The sequence below is a fragment of the Parus major genome, chromosome 1A, assembly GCF_001522545.3.
Source record: "Parus major isolate Abel chromosome 1A, Parus_major1.1, whole genome shotgun sequence".
NCBI classification, from domain to species: domain Eukaryota; kingdom Metazoa; phylum Chordata; class Aves; order Passeriformes; family Paridae; genus Parus; species Parus major.
Window position 1 is genome coordinate 23042800 of NC_031773.1, and position 17529 is coordinate 23060328.

General features: G+C 44.4%; 1 protein-coding gene across 1 annotated transcript; it reads left to right on the forward strand.

Moving 5' to 3' along the window:
• On the forward strand, positions 1-15803 carry WNT2 (Wnt family member 2). Its single transcript, XM_015628385.3, has 5 exons — positions 1-595; positions 2030-2253; positions 5269-5546; positions 8377-8641; positions 15467-15803. The coding sequence occupies exons 1-5, from the start codon at positions 516-518 to the stop codon at positions 15694-15696; spliced, it is 1077 nt and encodes a 358-aa protein (XP_015483871.1). The 5' UTR covers positions 1-515; the 3' UTR covers positions 15697-15803.
• Positions 15804-17529: the final 1726 nt, after the last annotated feature.

Consider the following 17529-nt stretch of genomic DNA (forward strand, 5'->3'; position numbering starts at 1 on the left):
GCGGGTTTGAGCTCACTGTCTGCTTGTAGGGTTACTGGAAAGCAACTGGCTCCTCGGGATTCCTTGCCTAATCAGAGGTGTTACCTCCTCCTCTTCCCCCAGTGTCTCTTGACATCATTTCATCCATCAGAGTTTCAGAGGAAAAAAAACACCAACCAAAGCAGAACCCACCCAGTCTGAGAGCAGCCCACACCAGCCCCTCAGTTTTGCCGTGACTGCAGGGAAGAGCTGGATCGGGGCAAAGATGAAGTATGGGAGCGGGGCTGAACTCCATGTCCTGAGGGATTCGGTGCAGGGCGAACAGAGAGGAATCCAGAGCGATGCACCAAGCGGCATGCCCCGTATCCCGGCAAGGGATCAGTAAGCCCCGCAATCTCGTGTGGGGATGTGAAGGTGCTTGACCCACGGGAAAGAAGCAGCTCTCAAGGTGGGTTTGGCCCTGCTCGTCCTTCTTGCTCCATGGGATTTCTTCTGTCCCCCGCAACTGACCTGATGTGGACCGAAGCGTTTCTAACATGAACTTTCTCTCTGGGATCTGGTGGTCTCTTCCCTTGGTCTTGGTCTGGGCGACCCCACCAGTCACCTCTTCATGGTGGTAAGCTTACAATTCCAGAAATTTTTATTTGCTCTTGGGGAAGGTGGGGTCGGATTAATCGTGAATTAGGGGAGGTGGGGGAAGCCTCTCCCTCTTAGTCTCGCAGAAGCGGAGCTCGCTGCTGCCAGCTGCTCCGGTCCAGAAAGTCCTGCCTTAAAGCGAGCGGATTTAGACGGTCCCGGCACCTCCTCCCACACCCCGTCCCCGCTCTCCGACCTCCTCCTCTGCATAAGCACAGCGCAACTGCGGGGGCTACCCGGGGCTTTGGGCAGCGGTGTGCGGGCACCGCCCGGCAGGGACAGCGGGCACCGCCCGGCCGGCGCTGCCCGGGGCGGCGGGGCCGCGGAGGGAGCGGGACGAGGGCAGGGAGGCGGGAGGGGAATACGCCCGAGGGGCGCGGGCGAAGCGCTGCTGCTGCTGCTGGCAGCCGCCCCTCCGCGCCCCGGCGGCGCTGGGAATTGGCTACAGCGGCGCTGCTTTTTTTATTATTAATTTATTTTTTCCTTCTTCTTCGCCCTCCCCCGCCCGTCCCTCCTTTACAGTTTCTCCTCCCTGAACTGTAAGCTGCCAGGGCAGAGGGCTGAGAGCCCACCGGGCAGCGCAGAGTCCGGCTTCAAGTGATAGTTGATGTCGGCGTGGGGCGTCTCAGGCAGCTCGCTGCAAAACGCGTTAGAATGGAAACATAAATCTGCCCCTCCAACTGGGGACCCCAACCAAGCCCAGGCTGGAAAGTCTTGGTGTAGGAGAGGAGTTAAACCTCTTCTTGTAATTCTGGGGAACATATTTAACCTTGCCTCTGGCTGATGCGCGATCAAAGCCCGATTTATCGGAGCATGTTTCAATAAAATGACTATCTGTGTCCTTAGTCGTATAGACGTTATTTATTGCGATATCTTTTTGTCATGGTGTCTTCTAAATGCCACTTAACTATATATTTTTGGAAGTCACGGCTTTAACGATTTTATGATCGTATAAAATAATGAAAATTCAAGAAAAGGACATTTTCTTCTGTTTGATCCCTTCAAAACACACCTATAGAAGTTTGGATTTTATGAAAGGTACCTTTCGAAACATTTCAGGACTAATAGAGACCATCTGGATACAGATGATGTAATTTAATTTTTTCAAGATTTGGTTTGTTGGTTGTTGTTTTTTTTTAAAGTACTGCACGGATCTGCAATAGCGGGGCTTGGGGTTCTCCTGAGTGCTCCACGTTATTAAAAAAAAACAACAACAACAACAAAAAAAACAAATCCAAAAAACACAGGGTCGATGACTAATTGTAAAGGATTTCCACCAAAAAGGCAGAGGTAGCTGCTGCTCGGGACCCGCCGGAGGAAGGCTCCGGGGCGCTGAGGACCCTCCTTCCCTCGGAGTCGGTGCCCGGGGCTCGGCGCGGGCCCCCGGCGCTGCCCTGTCCCTTCCCTCCCGCAGGTACATGGGCGCCGTGGGCTCGTCGCGGGTGATGTGCGACAACGTGCCGGGCCTGGTGAGCCGGCAGCGGCAGCTGTGCCGCCGGCACCCCGAGGCGATGCTCTCCATCGGCCGCGGCGTGGCCGCCTGGACGGCCGAATGCCAGCACCAGTTCCGCCGTCACCGCTGGGACTGCAACGCCCTGGAGCGGGGGCAGCGCCTCCTCGGCCGCGTCCTGCTGCGCAGTGAGTCCCGCGGGATGAGGGAGGGGCTTCCCGAGGGCGCGGGTGCGGCCTGCAGCCTCCGCGGGCCGAGGGAAAAGGGGTTTGGAGAGTCGGCGTGAGGGTACGAGTGTTTCTCAAAAGGGTTTGAGAAACCTCAACAGGGGCTGTTCGGGGGCCGGCAGCCGTGGGCAGTGTGCGGGAGTGATGCGAAGGGTGGCCATCCACCTGTATCCGTGGTCTTGGTTTTACATTTCAGGAGGAAAGGAAGAGGACATGCAGAGTAATTATAGGGTTTCAGGGACAGGAGAACAGCATATATTATAACGTGAAGGTCTGTATTGCTTGAAAACCTGTATCAAATCGGGGAGATAATTCGAGGGTTTGGCATATTCAATGCTGGCTCTGCAGTTCTCCACTTTACTCTTTTGTGTTTTTTTTTTTTTTTTGTTTGGTTTGGTTTTTTTTTTTTTTTTTTTTTTTTTTTTTTTGTGTGTGTATAATGGCTATCAAGCTCACATGTTAAGGCCTACAGGGAAATTGAGGCATCAGAATGTGGCAGCAGGACAGAAGTCTTTCCATCTCAGCCCAGCCTCAGGATACCAGTACTCGGGATGGGGCCTGCTGAAAGGGGCAGCTCAGGTGCGAACAGGAGCCCAGCGCATTGCGATGGCAGACGACAGACAATCCCTCCTGCGGGCCGGTTCCCGCTGCAGCATTTCCTGGGGAAAGCACAGCAGCATTTCCTGGGGAAAGCACAGCAGCAGGGTGCAGTCCCCGCAGGGCTGTGCTGTGTGAGGGGTGAGGGCTCTGCGCCCATGCCGGGGCAGCACTGCCCGCCAAGGCACTGCGACATCTCAGGTCAGGCTCCGGGGGAGAAAGAGGCAGGGCACACAGATCTGATAGAGGTGAGCCAGGCTTGTGCAGACCCCGAGCAATTGAGGACTACATTGTGCTTCCCGCGCTGAGGGAGGATGGTTAAACAGGGTGGTGGTGTCATCTGGAGGTCGGAATAAGGCAGCCTAGTGAGTCTTCAAATCTCAAATGTGGCCTTTTCGACTCAAAGAAATGGCAGAATTTGATCCTGTGTCAGAATGTCGTCTATCCTTCGGGGGATAAACGTGCCGAGGTTCTTGTTAACTGCAGCTCTTTCCCCAAGTGCCACACCCTGTGCACATGGCCTTCCCTGGTCTGCAGCCAGTGGGGCTGGCCCTGCCCTGGCACTTGTGTCCCTGGAATCTAAGCTGTGAGCAGCGTGGAGGGGAGTAGGAAAGTACCCTGGGACCATTGCCCCAGCGGTGGGGACAGAGAGGAGAATGGCAGATAGTGGTGCTGACCCAAGCAGGGGGATTTTCATTCTGCGCTAGGTTCCTCTGCTGGTTAGCCATTGGTTCCTGTTCCCTCAGCAATTATTTGTGAGTAACCAGTAACGTCACCCACCGGCTGAAGTTTTCAATGAGGTTTTTCTGATATTCAGGAAAACATGTCTGGCAGAACATAGCCTAATAATGATGAGGCTATTAAAAAAAAAAAAAAGGGAAAAATGCAGTTTTTCCAAAAGTGAAGTTTTCACTGTTGGCTCATGTGAGAGAATGACAGCATCAGGCTTCTGAGCTCTGCAGTGAGCCTGATCAGGCTGTGAATGCTATGGAAATGTAGCAAGATAGCGCTCTATTAAAACTGATAATTTCAATAAACTAAAAAAAACCCTTTTCCAACAAAATAAAGTGTTTCTTTTTAATTAACACTTTACAAATTTTTGATATTTCTGAATAAGTTTTCTCAGAAATGAGTCCTCAAAAGAGCATGATTTGTAACAAGCCAGGGTAACCTCTGCCTGATTTTGAAGGCAGTGTAGGAAGCATGGTTTTCCCAGTCCTTTTGTAAGCTTTTAGTTGCCATTTGCAAAAGGCTTGCACAGCATGTGGAAGTTCAGTTCATTTGTAAGTTAAACATATTGCTGCTACTGCAATTGAAATACTAAATAGTAAGTTCTATGGTGTAATTCTGCCTCTATAAAAAAATCACAGTTAACATTTGTCTTTGGGGTCTTCTTTTACTGTGCTAACATTACTTAAGGCTTACAAGCCCTGTAAAGAGGTCCTTCTCACTGCGAGTCTTGTGCAAGATATTGCACAAAAATCTACTTGTCATTCTTCCTATGCTAAAAACCTTAAAAGTAGGAAAATATTCCATTTCCACAAATGGATTTGTGGTAGTGTAATGTAGCTTTGTATTGCAAACTACTAAATCTTAAAATAAAAGCAATTATTACATTGAAATATGTACCTAATCACCTATGAGTGGGCATAGTCTACAAATTCAGGTAATCTTTGGTATAATAAAGTATCTTGATTAGGAGATGGGAAAGTTGCCAGAGCAGCTGGCATGAAGAAATCACAGCTTCCAGACCAAATCCTGCCTCAAGTATGACACAAGCGCTGCCATTGATTTAATGGAACTTATTTGTGTGAATTATGGTTACGGGCTTGATTCTAGGCAGAAAACCTAATATTAACTTATTTTTCAGAAGATAATACCCAGGTTTTCTCCCTAGCATGTTTTAAGCAGGAGAGTCTTATTTCAAGAGCTTCAGGATAAGAAAATATGGTTTCAGGAGTTACTTGCAGTATTTTGCAATGTACATGACGTTTTAGTTTCCCTATTTAATAATTTCCTAAACTTATCTCTCAAATCGCACTTAATATATTCTTCTAAATTCTTGAAACATGATAGGAATGCCAGCTGTCCTAGTCACATATCTGTATAAAACAACTGATCCATGAAAGTATATTCATCAATATCAGAAGCAAATCTTTAATATTTTCCAACTCTAACACTATATTGATGAACTTTTACCAGGGAGGGGTCCAAGTTTAAACCATGACTAATTCTGGCTCCAGGGAATGTGCATTTGTGTGATTTCAGCCTAATTTATCTTTCACTCTGCAAAAAAAGTCCAGACTAACTGTCTGGATATAGGACAGCCACTCAAAGTAGATACCCCAATGGTATTTAAAGTGACTTTTTTTGTTTCAGGTAGTCGAGAATCTGCTTTTGTACACGCCATCTCCTCTGCTGGAGTTGTTTTTGCCATCACCAGGGCATGTAGCCAAGGGGAGCTGAAATCCTGCTCCTGTGATCCCAAGAAGAAAGGCTCTGCCAAGGACAGCAAGGGCCATTTTGACTGGGGTGGCTGCAGTGATAACATTGACTATGGCATTAAATTTGCCAGAGCCTTTGTGGATGCCAAGGAACGGAAAGGAAAAGATGCCAGGGCGCTGATGAACCTTCACAACAACAGAGCTGGAAGGAAGGTGGGTGTTCAGGAAGGTAGGAAGGAAGGTAGATGCCTAGAGATGTTCTAGGAGAACTCTCCTGTGTCTGGGGCAGTTAATGCTTGGCCCCTGCTGTCTGGGCTCAGCAGTTATGAAGAAATACGGGAAGAGCAGGAGCCTGAGCTGCTGTTTCTGTCTCCCTTGGAGGTTCTGTGTGACAGAGATCTACAAACAGACTGCCTAACAGTATTCCTGTTGGAGTCAATTCAGTCGCTCCTTGTGTGGAAAGTTAAGCTGGAGTCTAAGCTGCAGGACCAGTTTGGATAGAGGTCTTGTTTTCAGCCTAGTTCTTAGATAAGCAGGAGTTTTATTTTTGGTTAATACAGAATATAAATTCCTAAGAGAGGCTGAAGATCACACTGAAGAACGGGCTTGACAAAAAACAAATTCAAAATAACTCTTGAGAAGAAAGTCCATTCTGCCCTTTTATATATGTATATGTTAAACCTAATCACAAAGTGAGCAGAGATAAAAGCTAATTACTCCACTTTTTAAGAAAATAAATCCAAAATACATGTCCCTCCAAAAAAGCAATGTCCTTGGAGCATGACCTACAATCCCTTTTCTAAACTTTGTATGAAAATACCATTCCTGAATTGCAGCTGAAAGAGTCTTTACTTTCACACTGTAGATAAGTAGGAGTAGTTGCCAGGTGTGTTGCCCATCTCTGGCGCAAGGGCTGAGGAATATCTGCACTAACATTTTGTGGTGGTAGCTATAAAAAGTAAGAATAGTGCATGAGACTGTAATATGCTGTTTCGTTATTTAAAACATGTTAAGAATTTGCTGCTCCCAGGACATCTGAAATAATAGAGAAAAAAGTTTTATTGTGTAGACTGAGCACTTCTGGAATTATTTGTATAGACTTTTTGTGTCTTATCTTTGGTTTTCCTTAATGTATATTTAGTAGGAATTAAATTGTTTGTATTCTGATCTTTGTTTGTACTGCAAGTAGATGATTTTCCTGAAAAATTTTTGTTCTTCAGCTTCTTTCCTCCTTGATGTTTATTGCCAGCAGGTGTAACTAATATTTAATGTAGGCAGATGAGGTTATTCAGATCAGTGATAGGCACACACAGTACTGTGGTCATGTTTATGTTACTGTCCAAAAGAGGCTGAAGTCTACAACACAAACAAAGATTTATTTTAGGGGTGAATAAGTTTCATGATGGAAAGTCCTTTCTTTAGTATTTGAGCATCTTTTAAAGTTTTAAAAAACACCTCTGCCAAATATTAAGGTAGTACTGGTAAGGTAGATTTTTAGAGAAAGGTCAAGAAATTTTAATAAATATATTCAATTAAAAATAATGAATATGTTCTCATATGCTCTAGGACTTGCTTTTTGGACAGAGACACTGTTTCGTATTCACAGTGCAGTGTAGTGTAGGTTTAGCTTTGCAGGGATCTCACCACCTCAGCTGCTCACAATCCTGGCATTTTGACCTGGGTAAGACCATCTGTGCCCTTTTTATTTTCTTGCCCCCAAAAGGGGTGTTGATAGATTTCTTTTAAAACAAGACTATTCCAGCTGTGTTAATTTAAAAAATAAATAGAACAAATATTTATAATATTGCCATTTGTATAATAGAACATAATATGCTGTATATCAGTATAGGAACATCACTGAAAAAAGAGATCTGCATTCCTTATGTGTTTCTTCCACTATTTCAGCAAGTTGTTTTAAAAATACAAATAGTTAAATTGATTTCTGTTCAGATAATTAAAACCAAACATCTGCTTAAATCCCAGATTTGTGATATGGCAATGAAGTGGGGCTGTGGGAATCCCAGTGACTTCTTTGAAGTAGTCATATCATTTACAAGTTGGAAAGAAAATTAAAAGTCATTTGGTTTTATAATACATTCTCACTTTATTACTAAGCGCTTGACTAAAAAAGGCTGCCCCACTGTGCATCAGTCTCACTTCTAATCATGGAGATTTCTTCTCTCTTACCTTCCTCCCATGATGACATGCCTCTTGTACAAACTCTGAAAAGTTCATATTTCATGAACCCTTAAGGCATAATATTTATAAATCAAATATCCATATCTACATAATTGGGCATGAATTATTTACTGTCTATGAACCCATGTATTGTTCTCCAACATCATACAGATATCTTAAATGTCTGAGATGAAGCTGAAATGGCTTTAATGCTATCCAGATGTTAAATTAATGATAAGGGCGATCTCTCCAATGCAAACTAATGAAGGTCTTATTCTAAAATGTTTGTTAAAAGCTGTATAAGCATTTTAAGTATACTGTATTTTGAAATTCTGTATAGATCTGATGCCTGGCACAGGTACAATGCTTTACACAGTCATTTAAAAGTAGTTTAAGTATGAAATGCCTATGAATTTCTGGGCAATATTTGAAACACTGTTCAGGGTAAAAGGCTGTTTCATGAAGCTGGAGAGGGTCAGAGAGTCAGCGTGGCGATTCTGTGGCTGGAACAATAGGGAAAGGGGGCATCTTTGCCTCCCAAGGGGCTGAATGGTTCTGGCCGTTTCTGATAATTTCCTCCTGTCCAGTGTGTCCTAGCACTATAGACCACCTCGATCCTTGTGGTGAGTGGCAGGAGCAGGAAGGTAAGCCCACCGGTGGGAGGATTGTGTGAGTCAAGCAACCCGAGCAGACCAACCACATGGGGATGACTTGATGCTACCAGTGGGTGTCACTACAGACCGTAATTTGGAGAGCCATCACACAGGCCTGGCACTACAGGATGGATGGAAAAGGGTTGAGAAGCAATTAATTACACTTTGTTTTACCTGTGTATATTTACATTTACCTGTGCATTTCCAAACAGGCTGTGAAGCGGTTTTTGAAACAGGAGTGCAAATGTCACGGTGTGAGTGGATCGTGCACTCTAAGGACCTGCTGGCTGGCCATGGCAGACTTTAGGAAAACAGGAGATTATCTGTGGAAGAAATACAATGGAGCAATTCAGGTGGTCATGAATCAAGATGGCACAGGTTTCACTGTGGCTAATAAGAAATTTAAGAAGCCAACTAAGAATGACCTGGTATACTTTGAAAGCTCTCCAGACTACTGTATCAGGGACAGGGATGTAGGTAAGCCTCTATCATTACATGTGAATGCTTTTATTTAAGACATTTGTACTTCAAAGGTCAAAAATTATAATTTTACTGAGAGTGTGTGTATATGTGTATATACATATATATAAATAAATAAATATATAAATCCATGCATGTAACCAGCAGGAAACATGAAAGAAGATGTTTTGGAAGAACTCAGTACAAGCACAATAGTTCCTTGATGTCTCTAGGTGTACAACTGTTCTAATATAATTCAGCAGTTTCTGCCAGATGCTATAGAGCCCTGGCGCTGCTGTAAGGCAAAGCTGCTTTCAGTACAAGTTTGAGTTGTGCTCTGGAGGCAGGTCCATACTGGGCACAGCCACACACTCTTGTGCCACACGGCTTACTCCAGAGCTGCCCCAAGTCCCATGGTGTCGCTGTGATGCCACCTCCTGTTGCATTGCTTCCTTTCCACGTTGTTATGCTATCACAGTGGTGCCCTCCTTCATCTACATGTTCCCACAGCTCTCTGTGACTGTGAACTGTGGTACTGGACTGTGTCCCCATCCAACGTGGGAGGTACAGCTTGTGCCAGCCCAGCCCTGCTTGCACCAGTCAAGGCAGCTGTGGGTAACATGGGGTGAGGCAGCTGGAGGACTGCAGGTGGATGAAGGGGGAGAGGCCAGTGGGATGCAGCACACTCAGCTGGGTGACACAGCTGTTTATTCCTCTTTAAGAGGCAGTGTTGGCTCTGTCCATGACAACCATCACGTTTTTTGAACAGTTGTGCCAGACCCTGTGGGAAGAGATAAGAGTATTGGTGCTGCTGTTAACACTGGATTTTCCTGCTTCAGAGATTCAATAGAGACACACTTAGTGTTACAGAATTCAAGGCATTGCCAAGCACCAGGAATCCTGATGACTGCTCTTGACCCATGTATAGTATTTCCTGATGTGGAAATTAAAAACTAGCAACTAGAAAACCAGAAATTTGGAAAAGAGAGGCAGACTGAGTAATGTATGAGAGAAGTTGTGGAACTAATTAATAGGACCAGATTGCACCCCACATGACAAATCCTTAAGTATCTGGATAGCAGTACAGCTCAACTCCTTTTGGCACTGCTGCGTGTTTACAATCCAAGTTTGCTCGGAATAAACATTTCAAAACAGCTGTACTTAAATAAGAACAATATGTGAATTCCTTGTCATGTACTGTATTGACTTCAATGAATCCAGAAATTCATCCAGTACAATTACATTGTACAGTGTTTCTGGTTAGTTAAGTCGTCAGCATAATTTTAAATGTTATTTATTATTTTGGCAGGGGATGTTTATTTGCTGCATGAACACATAACCATTTCTTGAATAGTGGCTGGTACTGCAAAGTCTAATCCATGTGAATAAATGGGCATATTGTGGAATCATGCAGATATTAACTTTGCAGACTAGGTTTTCTTCATTGTAAAAAACATGATTTCTTTTCCCCTGGAAGAAGAACTTTTACATTACCCAATTCTAAATCAAAAATCCATTTAATAATATCTTTGTGCTAAGCCTAATCTCTTCTGTCAGTCTTGTTATTGTGGAGGAGAGTGGGCTCTTTTCATCATAGCGTACTCTGTGCATTTGCCAGACACTGACAAGCCTGGCCAGAGATGGCAAAGTCTGACATGTTTTTTGGCTCAGCTCAATGTAAGGATGCAGCTGAGGTGGTGTTTCTTTGCTGCCTGGAATTCAGAGAATGTGGCTGTTTGGAAGAGCATGTTTTTAGAAAACTGCAGTATACCTTTGATGGGCTGTGGGATGCCCTGCTGCTTGCATGGAGCAAAGAAAGAACCACACAAACAACCTGATCTGACTTTGAGTGAGATGATTTTGGTAGCTGCACCACATTTTTCTCATGTTTTGGTTTGCCTTGTTGAGGATTGCAGAGTGCCAGCCCTGTTAAATGACTGCAAATGAAATGAGATTATGGAAGTCTGAGTTTGGAAGTAGGTGGGGAGCATCTCAGCGTCAGCTGAATCTAATACCACAATGTATGTCCTTGAATACAGCTCTGCCTTTCATTCTCTAGGGAATTCAAGCAACTTAGTGCTTCAGGAAAAAAAAAATTATCTGGAGATTGGTTAGTATTGGAGCTGAATGAAGGATTCACAGAGCAAACCTTATGAAGCATCATGACTTGACCAGGAGACAACTTCACAGACTGTAGAATGTCCAAGCCAGTGTCCTCTGTGGCTTGATTGTGCTAGCATATAAGAACCAGGGAGTTAAAAGTGCTCAAGGATTCTGCCATCAGCAGCCTACCCAGGAAAAAAGCAGATACCTTCCCTTTCCCCACTGGAGCTTCCACCCTGGGTCTACCATTCTCTCTGAGGGTGCAGCTGGACATAAATACATGGAACACCCCAAAATGTAGTTTGTTTGTTTGTTTTCTCTAGAAAGGAAAAGAGGAGTAATTGATTTCAGGAGGGGTGTAATATAGGAAATCACTAATAGTAACTCAATAGCAAGATAAAGTAATAACCTGACCACCTCTTTTCTTGCCTTAATATTTCACAAAGGACCAAATGGAGATTTTTCAGAAGTGTTCAAAATTAATTCAACTGTGCACGCATAACTCTGCTGAAATAATTTTTGCTCACAATTTCATACTCAAAATTAGATAGAAACAGAGACAGAACATCCCAGAGAGCTTTTAAAAATCATCCTATGTAAACTTCTGTTTTTATCAACACATGGCCATCTCTTCAGTGCTGGCCTGGGAAATCCCAGCTCCTCCAGACAAAGCTGCCTCCAATGTGTACTGCCTGTTCTCTCCAACCCTTCTGAGCTGGGTGTTGTCCATAAGATCCAGTAGCTTCAGAGCTACTTTTGTGTGAACATTTCCTTTAATTATTTTTTCCCCAAGAACACTTCTGAGGAAACTGTCGTTGGGTATTTCACTGGTTTTGCACTTTTTTTTTGCTTTTGTTGTGTATGTGTGTGTGTGTGAAAGTCTCATAATTGATGTTATTGCTTCACACCAGATTTTAATCAGTAGAAGTTGAAGGAAAAAGCTCTCATTATATACTAATAAATACATTTTAGGGCTTTAAGAATGGAAAGAAAATATTTTTCAACATAACACATGTTGACTTCCAAAAATAACTGCAAACCAAGAAGAAAGGACTTGATGTACAGACTGTGAAATTGGCAGTATGAAAAGCTGTGGATGTTTTGGCCGGTAGAATGTGTGTAGGCATGGCAGTTCCAACATTTGAAATGAAAACAAAGAGGTTGTACAAAAACTTTTTACAAGTTAGAACCTACTCCTGCCTCGTAAGTGCTGAGGTGGTGCATTGCAGGTAGCAGGCAGAAAACTCTGCCTTATTTTGTGCAGTGTCTTCTGCTGCCTTCATCACTTGGGCCTTCCAGGGAGCGCAATAACTTCTCTGGCTCCTCACTGCTGGTTATAGTTCATTTTCCTTCTCACTAGAAAAGCTGCAGAGATTCTGAAGATGCCTTTTGAACTTTAAAAAAAGCTTGGTTTTGCTCAAAAACTAAGCCTTCATATGAGCTTGTTTTCACTTTCGTCACAATCTGTGGATTAATCCTGTTAAGTCTCCTGTCCTAACTATGTAGTAAATGTTGATGTTTTGTGGTCAGCATCAGATGATACCAGTTTCTGACTGTCTGAAATAATTTTGTTTTTTAAGCTAGGACAAAACTCCTGTTGAAAGCAGTGGATACATCCTGCTTAGGTTGTCCTTTAGTGCTGTGTGATTTCCCCTTACATCTGGAAATAAGGACATTTGACATGAAAACTAACTTGTGCCTGGGCTGTGGAATGTGGTCAAACCTTTCTGAGCAGCTCCTGATGGATGTGGGGGAACATGGGGTCTTCCTTCACCTCCAGCAGCCAAATGACACAGCCCAACTCTGCACCTGGTTGGGAGTTGTGCTGAGGTGGAGGGCAGCTTTGTTTTTCCTCCACTGGTGTGAATTTCTGATACAGAATGTTAATCATGTGGGTCACAAGCTTGGCCTTTGTACTGTTTCTTTGGTCTGAGCAGAGAGAGCAGGACAAGTGCCTTTAAAGGTTCTTCATGGAATCAATTAGGTTGAAAAAGACCTCTGAGATCATCAATTCCAACCTTTGAGCGAACACCATGTCAACTAGATCATGCACTAAGTGCAACACCAAGTCTTTCCTTAAGCATCTCCTGGGCCAGTGATTCCACCCCTCCCTGGGAAATCCATTCCAGTGTCTAATAACCCTTTCTGTGAATTTGATTGTATGTTGCACAGCCTGGGCTGTGATGCATATTGCTGTGGGCTGACACAAACAGCATGAATTACATTCAGGTATCCCAGCTGTTTGCTCAGCATCATGGATGGAGGAGAGTGTGATGGCTGGGAAGCAGGATCTGGCTTTTATTCTGCCACAGGCTTCCTGTGGGACCACAGGTGCATCATGTAGTTCTGCATGGCCAACTCCTCAGCCTCTGGAGGCACTGGGGGCCACTGGAAGCCTCTCTTCCCCCATAATGGAGTGATTCCTGAAAAAAAGACCTAGGAAAGGCTTCTTGGCATCACATATGCCATTAGTTGCCACAGTGCAGCTGGCTCTGCAGGGAGAACTGCACAGCTGAGGGCTTGCTGGGTGTAGTGTGTGCCCATGTGGGTCACTGCTGGGGGACCCTCTCCTCTCCAGGCCTTCCTGCAGGGGATCTGGCACCAGCTATAGGGACAGCAGGCCAGGAGAAGGAGTTACTGCTGGTTTCCTGGTGCAGGGTGTCCCTGATACACCACATCACTGGTTGTTACAGCCAACTGAGATGCTCCCCCCAAATATCAGGGGCTTTCTTTAAAGCCCATCTCCCCAGGGATGTTAGGCAGAGCATTGGTCCATAGGCAGCAGCATGAACATGCTCAGACCCCAAAGGAGATGTGGGATTTATCAGGCTGCATTTTTCTGGCTCCATTCAGTGTGTTTTCTCTTCCCTCTGTCAGTTCCCTCTGGGGTGGCCTGGCAGCACCTTTGCAGCTCAGGATCCTGAGCCAGGGCCAGGGGCTGGCGCGTGGCTCCGGGATGGGCAGCCATGGGCACCGGTGCTGAGCTGGGGGGCTGGTGGCCACCAACACCCCTCTGCTCTGCCTGCAGCAGACATGAACCAGCCACTGCACAGAGAGGCTCTCTGGGTGTATACCTCTAGCCAATGAATATTGAAATATTTAAATAAATACAGGAATCTAGGCCATTGGAAGGAAGCTGAGATGTGTTCTAGGGGCTGAAGAACTTCTCCAGGACAGCAGTTGAAGACCGTCCTAAATTTGGTGCAAAAAGAGGAAAATTTGCACCCCTGTGGCTGAGAGGCTGGGTGATGTGTCAGTCCCATGAAAAAACAGTTTGAGAAGGTGACTTTGGTCGGGTTCCTGAGATCCCTCATTGCATTCATTAGTGGTTTGGGGTCAGACCCCATATAATATAAGTCTTCCTGATGCTGGGGAGGCAGCAAGGGATGGGGACACAGTGAAGACTTGTATGTTATCAACTGCTTTGAGACAGCAGCATCAGTGCATACAACCATAAATCCACCGTAGGGGAAAAAAAAAGAAAATTGGAATTTATTCAGCTTAAATTATTAATAATTACAATTTAACTGCAGTTTACACTTTTATTGATTAAGATTAGTTTTCTATCCTAGCTCGTGCAAATTTTAATTAATATTTGCATGTATTCGTTTTCCTTAAGAATGTAAATTGTTCATGTTTGGTGTGCACCTGCAAATACACATTGTAAAATATTTCGTTAATTTACTGACCACAGCCTTTACTTAGGGAATATCACCTTGCCCAAGATGAGAATGGAGTTGTAATCAGGTCTGTGGAAAATGTGAGAAGAATGTTAATTTTTTGGATATTTCTGCATTTGATTCATAATAGCAATACATAGGAAATTAGATGAGGCAATTAATTTTTATAAAGTTTTCAGATTGGTGGTAATAACCTGTCAGCAGCTGTAGTTAGTATTGATCCTAAAATGTACCTTAAAATCAGTTTGTGTTAGATGAACAGTGGTTCCTATGCAGTACAGTCACTGTTCAGACTAAGATATGCCTTACAGAGACATTTTACGCCATGTGGATATAGGTACAGGCATTTCAGCCACTCCTCCTGAGTGTTTCAAGAACGTGACAAGGTGTGGTATGGTTCCTCTCCTTCTTTATGTCCACAGCAGACTGTAATTAGTAATTACAAGTTTCTTGTAATCTCATGAAAGGAGAGAAGAACCCTTGGTATTACCCCACAGAGACCTGAATGGGTAGAATGGGGCCTGTGGGTGGGCACAGCACTCACTTCTGCAAGACTTTACTCATTGGCAGCACAGTTACTTTACCCATTGAGTCCATCACAACCACCAAACTTTGTGGTCTTCTCTTTCCTGCACACCCAGAGCTCCTCAGCGAAGCCCATGAGATCCCGAGCACCACAAGGATGCTCCACCTGGGCATCCCATTTCAGACAGTCCTGGGTGCAGGGAGCAGGACTGCCTTGGGAAGGATGTCTGCTCTCTGGAGGTGGAGAAAGTGCGAGGGAAAGATGAAGCAAAATGCGATGATATTAACAGAATCAGGCAGACCCTTTAAGTATTTCATCCATTTTATTCCTTCTCATCTCCAGGCCTGATTCCTAGGGGAAATACGGGAGCAATTTTACATTTATAGGCATTTCTCTGGCTTGATATTGAATCCTGGGTGATATGATGTTAAAGGATCAAATACATCACAAATTATGTCTCCTATGCCTATTTTCTTACGCTTACTGTCCTTCCTTAAAATCCACCTCCTGACCTTTGCTGCGCTCCCTTTGCAGGGTCCCTTGGGACAGCTGGTCGGGTGTGCAACCAAACCTCGCGTGGCATGGACAGCTGTGAAGTGATGTGCTGCGGGAGAGGCTACGACACCTCCCGCGTCAGCAGGATGACAAAATGCGAGTGCAAATTCCACTGGTGTTGTGCTGTGCGATGCCAGGACTGCCTGGAGGTGGTGGACATTCACACCTGCAAAGCGCCAAAGAGCGCTGGCTGGATTTCCCGGACATGACACACAGGCTACTGATGCTGAGGACCACAGCCTTTGCCCTTCCTGACCCATGCAGGGAATGCATCAGAGGTCGTTTTTACTTTTATGCCTGTTTTGCCTTTGTTGTTCATTGCACAGAAGCTGCTGAAAAATTGATAAAAACCCTGCAGCATTTACTTCGCATTTCTGCATGACAGTGTTGCTGCAGAGTTGTCTCCGCATGAACTGATGCAGCTCTGGAAGGATGTACTTATGCCAGGACTGTTCCAACTACCGTGTAACTCTCCTCCAGAATCCGAGTGGCAATTCATTCCTGCCATCAGGAACACAAGAAGATAGAAAATACGGCACTTTTACAAGATCACCACCACCAGCTGCATGGACTGGGCTTGCTCAAGCATCTTCTGAATGATTTTGGGCAGGTCACAGTTGAGTCCTGGATACCAAATGGCTCAGGAGTTTGAGCACTGGTTGGTGATTTCCCCATGAAAGACAATTTGCAGCCAGATTGGTGAAAAACTTAACTGGAAGGTGTTTGTTCATCCCTAGTGGACTGGAGTTTCCAGTAAGGTGGCCACCTGAGGCCACCATTAGCCCACTGTGGCTTCCTGTGGGGCAGGAATTGGCCCATGGCCTAAAACAAAGGAAACTGCAGGAGATGTATTCAGCCACAACAGTTTGATGAACTATTGGAATCAAAGAAAATGTTATAGTTATATGTTTGTGAAAACTTGCCTTAAAAGCTTTTAAAAAGTAATGAATATTAACTGCTGAGGATTTTTTGTTTCCTGACCTGAAGGATTGAAGAGAATGGTTTTTCACCCTAGTGAAATCTGGGTACAGGACACTCGACTACCTAAGGATTAGGCTTCCACTTTTTCACCTACACAATAGTGGAAAAATGTTTGTGAACAGTGTTGGAGTAGGAAATGCCTTGCCTTAGTAATGACTTGGATTCTAAAGTAGTTACCAGCTTCTATGTTCTTTTAAAGTTAATAGATCTATTAAATGTGCTCAAAATTATACTATCTACTCAGATGGCAAAATTTGAATTAGATTTTTTCTGCATATTTTCTGCAAAGCTGCATGCCTAAGATGAGTGTATCAGCTTGCAATGGAGGCAATTACAGGTCCATATGCTGGGCTGGGATCAGCACAAAACAAGTTGCTGTAAAGATGTGCAGGCTTATGAGGCCCAGAAATTGCAGCCTTGGTGGAAAGGAACCAGGTCAGAGAGGGTCCAGCTGTCTCTCCTCAGGGCAGAGATCAGCAACATTAACCAGAAGAAAAATGGGCTCTGTACCAGTAAGTATAAGGCTCTGAAAAAGAAACCATGAAAAGTAGAGACAGGCAAGGTAATGAAAAAATAACATAGGAAAAGGAGGTTGAATGAGTGATAGAACACATTGTAGATGGAGGTGAAATTTCCATGTGAAAACAAAATAGACTGGAAGAACCCTGCAGGTACAAACTGCAAGAAAAAATAATATCCAAGTAGCTAACCAGGGCAATAAAGTGAATACTCTGTGTATGTTCTCGTTTTGGAACTTTCTTAAAAGACTATTTAAAAAGAAGGGTGTTTGGCATTAAGTGGTCTTGAGGGAGCAGTCATTTACATCTGCAAGGCTTTAAAAAAAGTTTATATAATTAAAATGGGCAATTCATCTCCAGAAGGCACAGCTGGTGTTAAAAGATTAGGAGGCTCCAGAAAGTTCTTTTTTGGACAGTGAGATAATGTTTCAGTTAGTGTATATGGAAATGATCATGGCTAGAGGTAACAATCATCACACTTCTGTCTAAAAACCAACTGCTGTTGGGAACAGCCCTGCCCACGTGTCCCTGCACGTGCAGTGT